We start from the raw sequence: 10708 nt of genomic DNA on the forward strand, positions 1-10708 counted from the left end.
AAACTATTATACAATCTAACAAAGTTTTATATATCTGAGTAAAGTATTTCCAATACCGGGAAATACCATTGGACGATAAAATGAAAGGTAAATGTAAATATCTAAACTTTTGGTTCTTTTTTTCTTTTTTTTTTCCTATCTGAAAATCTAAAATGCTCATCGTGGTAACGACGATATTTATAAACAATTTAAAAACGCAGGTAATACTCCTGGAAACCTCGTCTAGAAGCCACCTCTTCGTGATGAACCAACTTCCGAGTTGATGATAAACTTCTTGCACTAGGAAAAATGAGATAAGAATATATAAAACAAAGCAGAAACACTGTTACTTGCAAACTAACGTTTTCCACAATAAATAAAACAATGTAAGGTTTACAGGAGACATTGACACATAATCAAAATAACAATCGCAAGCACAATTGAAGTTCAAATCTAACAGCCCAATGCCGCGAACTTTCAAATCCATCACTGAAATACAAACCCATTCACGTGCTTGGAAGCTTCTACAAAAGCGAACCAAAAGAAATCTTTCTTTTTCAATATCATTGAAAATGAAATAAATCAGAAGGGCAAACCAAGCTAACTCACCATCTTGGAGGGCTTTTTCTTACATGGCTCAAACGTCACTAGTGGAATCAAAAGAAGATGCTTTTTCAGCTGTGGCTGTCATCCTACCAAGACAAAACAAGAAATTTACTGCTTTGTGATTTCAATTTTAATCTTTTTTTTTTCAGTTAAAATTACTTTATCATCACCAACATTCACAAACACAGGAAATAAGCTAGATATAAAAAATGTAAGTCAGCACAATATGTAAGTTTCAGGTTTAATACTTATGTCCGCTACTGGTAACGTGTTTTCCCCTATAAATTAATCTTAATTTCGTTTACCATTAAAGAATGTCTAAAGCAAAACTTCCAAACCTTAAGATTCCTCAAATCAAAACGAATCACCACAGCTTCTAAAAACTAAAAGCTTAGAAAAGAAGTAAAAGAGAAATTTCATCTTAATGAGCGCCCAAACACTACCCCCGTCCCCCCTCCCACATCGTATAAGGGCAAACAACTTACCGATGAAAACCCCCAGAAATATTCGATCGTGGAGTTTATTTGATTTTAGTTCGTTGTGATTTACTTGCATCATATTTTATGACGACGCATAGAATCGTCAGTTTGATTAGACTGCTAAAAACTGCAATAAGAGCTATTTCCACGGTTTTGAAATGGACAGTTGCTCTTCCATTCAAGTACGCGATGCAAATAAGTTTCTTGCTAAGGGGTGCGATTATTTCAGTTTAGGATAACATTTCAAAAATAAGTTTGAGTAAGATTCCTACCTGATTTTGCTGAAATCCATTGTGACGTCATCGCCAATAAGTACAAATGGAGCCCAGCAACTCACGTCATTGAAGTCGTCGGATTCTCTCAGATGTTTCATGGCGTAATTGAGAGCCTTACTAGCACATTGTCCTTCAGACAGATGTTCATAGAAATGTTTCATGAATTCTTGAGTTGCTTTGTCATTGATCGCCCACAATGTCACGACAACGGCACGAGCACCAGCTCCTAAAAAGGCACGTGCAATACCAACCACGCCTTCAGCCTTAACCTCTCCTCGGCCGCTATGGCAACAGCTCAAGACAACCAGTCGTGCTCTCAATTTTAAATTCAAAATGTCGTGCATCGTCAAGAGAATGTCTTCCGACCTGGACGCCTGGTAAAAAGACAAAATGATATCACCAGTTCCTGAGCGACCATGTGCTGCAATGTGTACTAAAGCAACCGAGTTTATCCGGCGCAACACTTCGGCCTTTGTTGCCCTTTCTCCTGTAAGAGGCTCAGTATTGAGAATCTTCCCAATCATCAGTACCTCTTCTTTGGCACATGGGAGTGGTGGTAGTTTTGTACATCTTCCATCTAAGACGACTTCAACACCCACCCACGGGTCTCCAACAAGCAGCGCTCCAGTCGTACTGTGGTACCCCTCTGGGCACTCTGCCATCAGCTTCAAACTGGTCAATGAAGGTATTAGTCGAATTCTGAAGGTTTCAGAGAGGTACTTAGAATCTTGGCTGATTACTGCGGAAAAAGGAACCAATGCCAAGGGACCATCAGGGACGATGGTGATTTCATCACCATGCAACAAGTCTGCAAATGGGCCAATACAATTGTTATACAGTTCCTTTAAAGCGCCTTTCTTTCTTTCTTTCACGCAGTCCAAGGATCCCGCCTCTTCAGAACTCTGAACAGGCAACCCGTCATCTGCTGGGCCATCCAAGCAACGAACCTGGCGTTCAACACTTCTCAGTGTTTTGCAAACTTTCTCAATCCAAGACTGCAAAAAGATCATTTCATCTTCCCGGAAAATGTTTCCATCTAAATTTCTTTGCCTGAAATGAATTTCTTTACATCCTTTCTGTAGCATCCAGAAATTGACTGAGATTTTGCCAATTGCTAGAAAAATCGTGTTCGATGAAACGTAGCTTAAAATGTCAGAGATTACTTCAGTGTTCTCGGCTGACGGTGAGGACGGAGCCAATTCCAATTGATATCGTGATCTCATCAGATCCATTAGGGCTTGCGCACGTCCCCGCTCGGCTGAAGAGAGAGCTTCAGTAATCTTGTTTCGGTTTAACTGAATGACCCATAATGCATAGTAAGCATGTCTATACTCAAGCCTATTCCGAAGGCCTATTTTCCAGTCGTCTTGCCATTGAAGAAGGTTTCTGGAGTTATCAAATATTTCTACACAGGATTTAACGCAATCTTCCGCTTTGCGCAAATCATCGAGAGCTTTGTAAGACAAGCCAAGGCTGAGATATGCCGTTGCTTGACATTCTTTTTTTCCAGTATCCTCGGCGATGCGAAGAAATTTCTGGAAGTACTCTATGGCTGTCTCCAAATCGCCGAGACTACAATAAACGTTACCAAGATCACCATATAGTGGTCCTTGACAACAGTAAACTCCGAGCTCCTTGGCAATACTAAGAGACTTCTGGTAGTACTGCATGGCTTTGTTGAAATCACCGAGAGCCAAATAAACGCCACCAATACTCATATATGCGTGCCCTTTTGCTTCTTTGTCTCCAACATCCTCGGCAATACTAAGAGATTGCTGGTGGTACTCCATGGCTGTCCTCAAATCACCGAGAGAGGAACAAAATTTACCAAGACAAATACATGCACCACTTTGGGTTCTTTTATTTCCGACATCCTTAGCAATACTAAGACATTGCTGGTGGTACTCCATGGCTGTTCTGTGATCACCGAGAGAGAAAGCAACTTGACCAAGATGAAAATATGCATGTCCTTGCCCTTCTTTGTCCCCGACATCCTTGGAAATACTAAGGCAACGCTCGTAGTACTCGAAAGCCTTCTTGTAATTGCTATCGATAAAATAGTTATATCCAAGACTATAATAGGCGTTTAGTTTGATTGTTTTGTACCATCCTTCGTCAGTGATTTCCTCTCCATGTTTTCTCTAAGAATACAGCACAAGTTTTGATAAGAATCTCTTCCGCGTTTTCACTCACTGTTATAACCAAAGGCCAGTTAGAAAAAATATCTAGTCGTGGGCATGGAATAATTACTCATTAAGATTTATTCTTCAGTTAATTTTAAACTCAAATACATTTTCAGATCAGCCGTTGAATAGAGAGATATCCTTCTTCAATACACTGTTTTTTTATAAGAATATTGTTTTTCTCGCCGGGGAAGAATATTCTTATTTCTGTGACTTTTTTAGCTGAAAATATTCTTGTGAATATCCTTAGATTATAGCATATGAAATTTCTGTTTTCTAATTTATTTGGTGTCTGGATGGTGTTAAAGTAATTTTAGAGCCAGCCTGTAGACATTAAAACCTGAAATCAGGCACATAACTTCTTGCAGAAATGTTATTAGCATCGAGCATACAGCTAGTGCTGTTTTTGTTGCTTTTAGACCAGTTCTGCCATTTAGAGAAAGGAAGAATTTTATACAGTTTAGTTAAAAACATATAATTGTATTGTATTTACAAATTTTCAACACACAAAATTATATTCTTTTCAAAATCTCAGCCTCGGCCTCAGGTTTAGTCTTAAAATACTCTTAAAATTTGGCAAATTTCAGCCTGGATATTCTTACAAAATATATGCTAATAAAAAAAGAGTGTAATATGTTGGGTTGGCTTCCAATATTACAAAGTCATCACTATGAGATAACGCCAAAAAAATAAAGAGAAAACAGTATTGTTTTATTTTATTTTATTTTATTTTTTATTTATTTATTTATTTTTTTTTATTTATTTTTTTTTTTTTTGGTGAACTTCGAGAAAGCTATGCGTTGGTATAGAGACGTTCTTACGTTTCTTGAATCAATTTGATCGAGCTTTTGCCTCTTGAGCGCGATTTTTAGGTTTATACCTCCTTTGTTCGCTCTGGCACCACATAAATCAAATGCAGCTGCTTACCCACAAGTCTGTCAACTGATTTGCTTTGTTCAGGCAAGACCATGATTTTGATCCTCGGTGTGGATCTCATCAGATTGCCAGTATTTTCTGCTCGTGCGTCTATAGTCTCTAGCGCAGCTCGTATATATGTGAACTCGTATGTTAGATCGGCATTTTGGTTCAAACATCTTGCAACGTGCACCTCTGAGGCGGATCGAAAATGCCAAATTTCAATAACCCGCGCGGTATTTGGAGAAAATGATCGATTAACCAATTAAAAGACAGGAAATGTCTTACGTAATGCAGAATAGTATGACAACCAATCAGCGTACGTTCCAAACATTCCAGGAACACCACCCAGAGTGCGGAACACGGAGCGCTTTCCATTCGACCAAAACTTCCGAAATTTTCGAAACGGAGACAAATGGTACGGAAATTTCCAGGGAAAAGTTCCAGAAAATCCGGAAATTGTTGAATTTCCGAAAAGCGAACCATTCAACCGAAAATTCTAGAAATTCCGGGATGAAAATCAAATGGAACGGAAATTTCCAGGAAAATATGTTCGAAAATTTAGGTATACCTCACGAGGTTGTCCTCTTTTTCGGAAATTATGCAAATTCGCAATTTTCTATTCAGCGCTAGTTCTTTTGGCCGCGATGACAGCGAGTTGGACATCTCACGCAAGGGTGGCAGCGGCGCGTATTTGAAAATTGAAATGCTTTAGAATCTTTCCACTTATATTTCGATAAACACGAGCTACAGCTAAATTCGTGAAGAAAGCGTTTTATAAAAATAATGCCCCTGTGGTGTACTTGTTTGTTTTGCATAGCTTGGCTAGGAAATGTACAAAGATTTATAACGCGTGCAGAACCATTGTACTGACTCATTAAACCCTTTATTTTGCGACTTTTTCGCTGCCGTTGTGGTTTGTATAAGGTCCCTGCTGTTGTGGTCTATAAAAAGTCACGATGTCGACATATCAGTGTTCTGTTTGCTTCTGTATTTGCAATTAAAACCTCGAAGTCGTTGAAAAATCCAAGCGAACAAAACTGTGCGGCTTGTCGTTTTCCACACTCGAAAAGTCTGTGCCGTTCGCTCATGGAAAAGCGCGAGTATGAAAGAAAACACATTTTTAAATTAAAGAGAAGAAGAAGAAGAAGATCTGAATAAGATCTTGCTCGAATGGAAAACTTCTATAAGACCTTGTATTCCTCTCAACATAGTTAATTGAGGGAAATGGTCAGAAGAATTGACAAAGTTCTTTGTTGTATGTTTTTGTTTGGTATTTTGGGGGTTGACCCTGCACAAATCCTGGCAAAATACGAAAGGTGGTCATGTGTGCTCGTACAACTAACCAGTAGAAGCATTGCAATTATGTAATTATGCATAGTCAATGAGCATAGAATAAGATGTGCAGGGTCAAGGGCCTTCCAACATAAATCTTAGCCTGTTCGTTTGCTTCTTTGATGTTTACCGGCCTTCCTAACCATTTCCCCTATTAACTATGCTCTCAAATACCAGAGGGCAAATTTCTTGTTTCAGCATCGCCTTTTGTAACTTCCAATAATATAAAAAGCCTTGATGGTGAACAGCAGAAAATCTGTCAAGGGTTTATCATCGAAGAGGAACCCTTATTCGCTCTCAAACAATTTCGAAAAACAAAACCCAGGTTCCGAAGGACTTACCGCGGAATTTTATTTTTGCTTTTGGGAATATGTTGTAACCCCTTTAAAAGACTATTCAAACGACGCCTACCAGCGTAGCGAAATGTTGCTCTCTCAAAGAAGGGACACTCTTCTCCTAAAAAATTGGCGACCGATTACCCTGTTCAGGAAAATAGCCACGAAATGTTTTTGTCTCACATTATCTTCAATGCATCTTGTTTGAAAACAGCTGATATTTGTTTACCCTGACCGTATGATTTCTCGTGCAAAATATAACCAATGAGACAACACTTGTTATCATTTTGATCTTGTGCACAAGATCAGTGTCTTGGTGAAGGTCAGGACAACTGCAATGATCCTGGATTAAAGACCATTGAAGATTACATGGCTTTGTTGATTGAGTACATGTTTAATGTAAGCTCAGTCTTGTTGACTCAGATGATATAAATCTAGAATTATTCCTACCAGGGTGGTCATGTCTTGTGTAAAGCCAAACTGTACTTGTTTACACTGACGAGGTTTAGGATGCTGAATATGGGCCGGGTCGCACTAGAGCGAATTCAAATATTTCCAATTTTTGACCACTTTGTGCTTACATGACTTGACACGAGAGAGAGCTTGGGAGAACACGAAAGTACTATCCACCGTTGGGTTTATATACATGTAAACTTAGAATTTTCCTCAACTACCTCTCGTTTTTTTCTATCAGCCTAGGTAAGCACATAGCGTTCCTTTTCTATTTTCTAAATAAGACATAAAAATTATTTTTGAAATAAATGTTTAAAATACCTCATGTTCTTGCGCAGTTCCAGTGACACGTCGCACGACATTTATCCTCTTTAAAACAAAATTCCTCATTAATAACAAGTCCGCGTCCTCCTGGTCAGTCTTGCCTTAGTCAAGGTAATTACGTAAACCAATACAAGTTAAAAGTGTCTCCGGGCATGAAAACAATAAAGAGGGTGTAATTGTAAAGATTCTAGAGGTTGCTTCTTACTCAAATCTTAAACAACTACAGGGTAGCGCGGTGCGAGATATTCGAACTCCACTTGGTAAATTCAAACTGATCTAATGACAGATCAAGCACATAGATCTAGTTCACAATACGTAGCGACTGAAGAAATAGCGAAAACCAGTAGATCGTAAGTAGTAGTAGTAGATACAAATAGGAGTAGTAGTCGTACAAGCAGGTGTGGTAGTCGTACAAGCAGGTGTAGTGGTCGTACAAGTAGGTGTAATAGTCGTTCAAGTAGGTGTAAATTTGGTTGGCGACTTGCACCAAAGGGTAGCAGAGAGACAGCGAAATACACTTAAAATAGCGGTAACTTGCATCCTCTGATCGTAGCAGGGTAGGAGCGTCCACAGTAGGGATCTCAGATCCCGCTTTCACGCCCATTTTTTCCTATTAATCACGCCATCCCGCCCGTTTTTGCCCTGAAATCCCGATCCCACCCACTTTTAAAAAACTTTTCTGTATTAATTATTAATTTGTTAAATTAATAATTAACACAGAAACGTTTTTAAAAAAAAGATATCACATAAAAGATCACAAAAGGATTCAATGGATAGCAGATAAGTAAGCACAAATGATTGTAACGTTTCTTTCTGTAAACGGTTTACTGTTTTGTTTTCTTTTGTCCAAGTATCAGTGAAAGAAAACAATTGTTCACTCCCATATTCAAGACATGGCCCGTAAACACACCTGACAGTCTCTTTCAAAGCTTTCAACATCTTCACTTTCCTTGAAATCTGGGCTCAGAACTTTTCTTTTCAAGTGAAGGCATTCCCACTTGCACACATTTTCGCAATATATGGCGATGCAATTTATAATGTCGCATACTTTGTTCGATAAATAACTATTGCCACCATCCGGTGTGGCCGTCCTGGCCAAAACAAGCCAAGGGCTCTGGAAAAGCTCAAAAGACTAGAAAAACTAGAAAGGATCAGGGGGTTTTGATTACAGGCGCAAGCGTCGAAAATGTCGGAAAGGGACAGATGTCATTGATGTCCGAAGCCAACACAAATGATTGCAATAGAACTCAAAGACCATCTAATAGTCTCATGATACTAACGTAATCAAGCGATAATGGATGCTTTTGACAGAACCTGACAGGGCACAGAGCCATTGCTATCTATCACTTGAAACCTGACACAGCTATACACACAAAAGGTTCGTTTCTGCCAACTTGCGGTTTTTGCGCCGGTCAATTATGAATTTATGAGGTCACGAAAGAATGGAAATCCCGTATCCCGCTCTGTTCACCTCACGAATCCCGCATCCCAACAGCATAAAAAAAACAAAATCCCACTCCCGCTCTTGATAGTAATTCCCGCTTCCCGCCCCTGTTTTCAGCTCAAATCCCGAATATCACGGCGAAAAAAAAGGCAAATCCCGCATCCCGCCAATCCTATTGTGGACCCTCCGGTAGCGGTGTAACTTCACTCGCAATCTTTGACTAAAACAAGTTGCGCGTCGTATTTTATTGCCTATGATACGTGAAAAATCTAGGGCGTTGTGAGAAATGTGGTGCCCACAATAAAGACTATTTTCCAGCGGCACTGAAAAATTCGGGAACCGTTAGATACGTGTGAAAATCACGATTCTATGAAAGCTTTGATTTTGAAATCACGTACTTGGCTTGAATAATAACTGATAATAAATCAGTAGGAAGTTTCATAGGGAATTGATAAACGATGGGCGTTTCAAAACTAACAGAGGGTGATCATCAATAATTTCAACCTTCAAAAATGTTAGACACAGAAGCAGCTATAATTTACTGTTTTCGCCTTTGCGATCTTTCATTCAATCTGTTTTTGTTTTTTATTACGTTACTGTTACATAATTTTCTTTCTTTTCTTGTGGTGAACACTAAGTATGTTTTTTATACTTTTCTTTACTAGCAACAGGTCTTATCACAGGTGTAATAAACATAAATTATGTTTAGCAATATGTAAGCTTAAGAGAGCAACAAGACTCCGCAAAACAAGTTCTCTCTGGATCTCTTGCAGTTTAATAAGCACTTAATGATTGGCCACAAGGAAAAGAGTAAGCTTTGGTTTCCCGAGACCCTAATGTTCCCCGAGGCAAAGCCAAACTATTTGCTTGACGCTGGCTGGCACACAAATTTGCTGCGCGTCTACACGCGGTGCACGACCTGATCGTGTGCGAGTCGAAAGTTCAAGTTGTCTTTTCTCCCTAGTGAGTTTTAACCCATGAAAAGTGACACGTTCTCCTCCAATCGGAAAACGTATTTGAGTTGGGAGGTATAACAAGACTGTTTTTGTCTTCATATGCACTCCTTCAACTGAAAATATACTCTTGGACGAAAAAGTATACTCAAAGGATACAGCTAATCGTTCGTCGCACCACGCGATGGCTTGTCCAAGTAGATTCAGCTTTATACAAGCGAAACATCCTAAAATTGCAGCTAAGAAATAAAATGACACATTTTATCCCCGATTTTGGTCAATGCACATGTATTGAGGTTTATCAACATTAACCCTATTTTGCCTGGGCTTTTTTTTCGTTCGTGGGCTTGGGGTGAGGGCTCTTTGTTACGGTATTTCAAAAAGCCTTAGATCCTCCATCTTGGATTTAAAGAATTATCTATAAATCTCAGAACAGCCTCCAAATTGATTCACGAAATCGGAAAAAAGGAATATAAAAATTCAAGAACTGTTAAGATTTTGAAATAGAACAACTTTTTGGGGGCGAAACGCCCTTTGAAAACATTGTTGCCACAGAATCCTCAAGTCACGTGAGCAAACTGTTGACCCAGCAAAATGTTAGCTGATAAAATTTTGGGAAAAGTCACAAAGTTTGATTACTATAGCTTGAATATTGTTCAGGTTAGAAAAGTTTGTGCCCCCGCCAGGCTATAGACGGTTTGATAGACAGAACGCATATCCGTACCTTCTGTGTTTCTCTCTTTGTTTGTTTTTCGTTCTCTGTTTGTTTCCATTTATGAGCCAAAACTGCGCAGTGTGTTAAATAGGAAAAGTTTGCGTACGAGCCAAGTGGCCCATCAGGTCGGCACTTATCTCCGGTTTCTGTAGCATGAAGCGGCAAGCTTAAGGATAGGATGCTAGTCCATCGCAGGGTTACCCCCAGCATTAAATTCGCCGGTACCCGTTGATACACGTGGGTGGAGAGAGGCACTGTGAGGGTAAAGTGTCGTGCCCAGAACTCAAAACAGTGCCCAATTCGGACAATCTGTGCCCAAACGAAAAATTATGAAATCGCATATTCTGATTGTCCCAGATGATAATTTTGCCATTCATGTTATAAACATTTTCCGCTCAAAATCAGTTGCCCGTCCTAATTTACGTTTATTGTGCGCTTGCTAGGTCTGGACCAATTCAACAACATTAAAAGCTTCAAGATACCGAGCATTACCTCTTATTCTTCCCTCAGGGTGGATTGGCTGAAATTTCCTCGCAGCCTCTACATCACTAAGAGCCTCATGATAATTTCCTGTCAGTGAAATTATTTTTTTCAAACGTCTTCAAAACATTTAGAAATAAAAAAAACCTTTACACTCGGAAAATAAAGAATCAGCAAAAAAAGGAAATTCTTACCCAATTGCAATTGGACTGTCGCCCTGTTTGTGAACAAT

General features: G+C 39.2%; 1 protein-coding gene across 2 annotated transcripts; it reads right to left on the reverse strand.

Moving 5' to 3' along the window:
* Positions 1 to 206: 206 nt before the first annotated feature.
* On the reverse strand, positions 207 to 8596 carry LOC145487017 (tetratricopeptide repeat protein 28-like). Of its 2 annotated transcripts, XM_081465724.1 has the most exons (4): positions 6882 to 8596; positions 1337 to 3480; positions 589 to 671; positions 207 to 279 (listed from the first exon to the last, which is right to left on the reverse strand). In XM_081465724.1, exons 1-3 carry the CDS (start codon positions 6948 to 6950, stop codon positions 617 to 619), a joined length of 2268 nt encoding a protein of 755 aa, XP_081321850.1. In that variant the 5' UTR covers positions 6951 to 8596; the 3' UTR covers positions 207 to 279; positions 589 to 616. The 2 variants fall into 2 exon arrangements, with proteins under 2 accessions (XP_081321850.1, XP_081321849.1); XM_081465723.1 differs by lacking the exon at positions 207 to 279 and having other exon boundaries at positions 339 to 671.
* Between the last annotated feature and the right edge of the window lie 2112 nt (positions 8597 to 10708).

Source organism: Orbicella franksi, chromosome 5, assembly GCF_964199315.1.
Source record: "Orbicella franksi chromosome 5, jaOrbFran1.1, whole genome shotgun sequence".
Lineage (NCBI taxonomy): Eukaryota > Metazoa > Cnidaria > Anthozoa > Scleractinia > Merulinidae > Orbicella > Orbicella franksi.

Excerpts from the sequence above, each read along its gene's own strand:
- LOC145487017 (XM_081465724.1), bottom strand. The coding sequence starts at position 6,950 with ATGAGGAATTTTGTTTTAAAGAGGATAAATGTCGTGCGACGTGTCACT. Across the intron at positions 3,481-6,881 it reads GAACTGCGCAAGAACATGAG|AGAAAACATGGAGAGGAAAT; the intron begins GTATTTTAAACA and ends CTGTATTCTTAG. Across the intron at positions 672-1,336 it reads ATGGATTTCAGCAAAATCAG|GATGACAGCCACAGCTGAAA; the intron begins GTAGGAATCTTA and ends TTGTCTTGGTAG.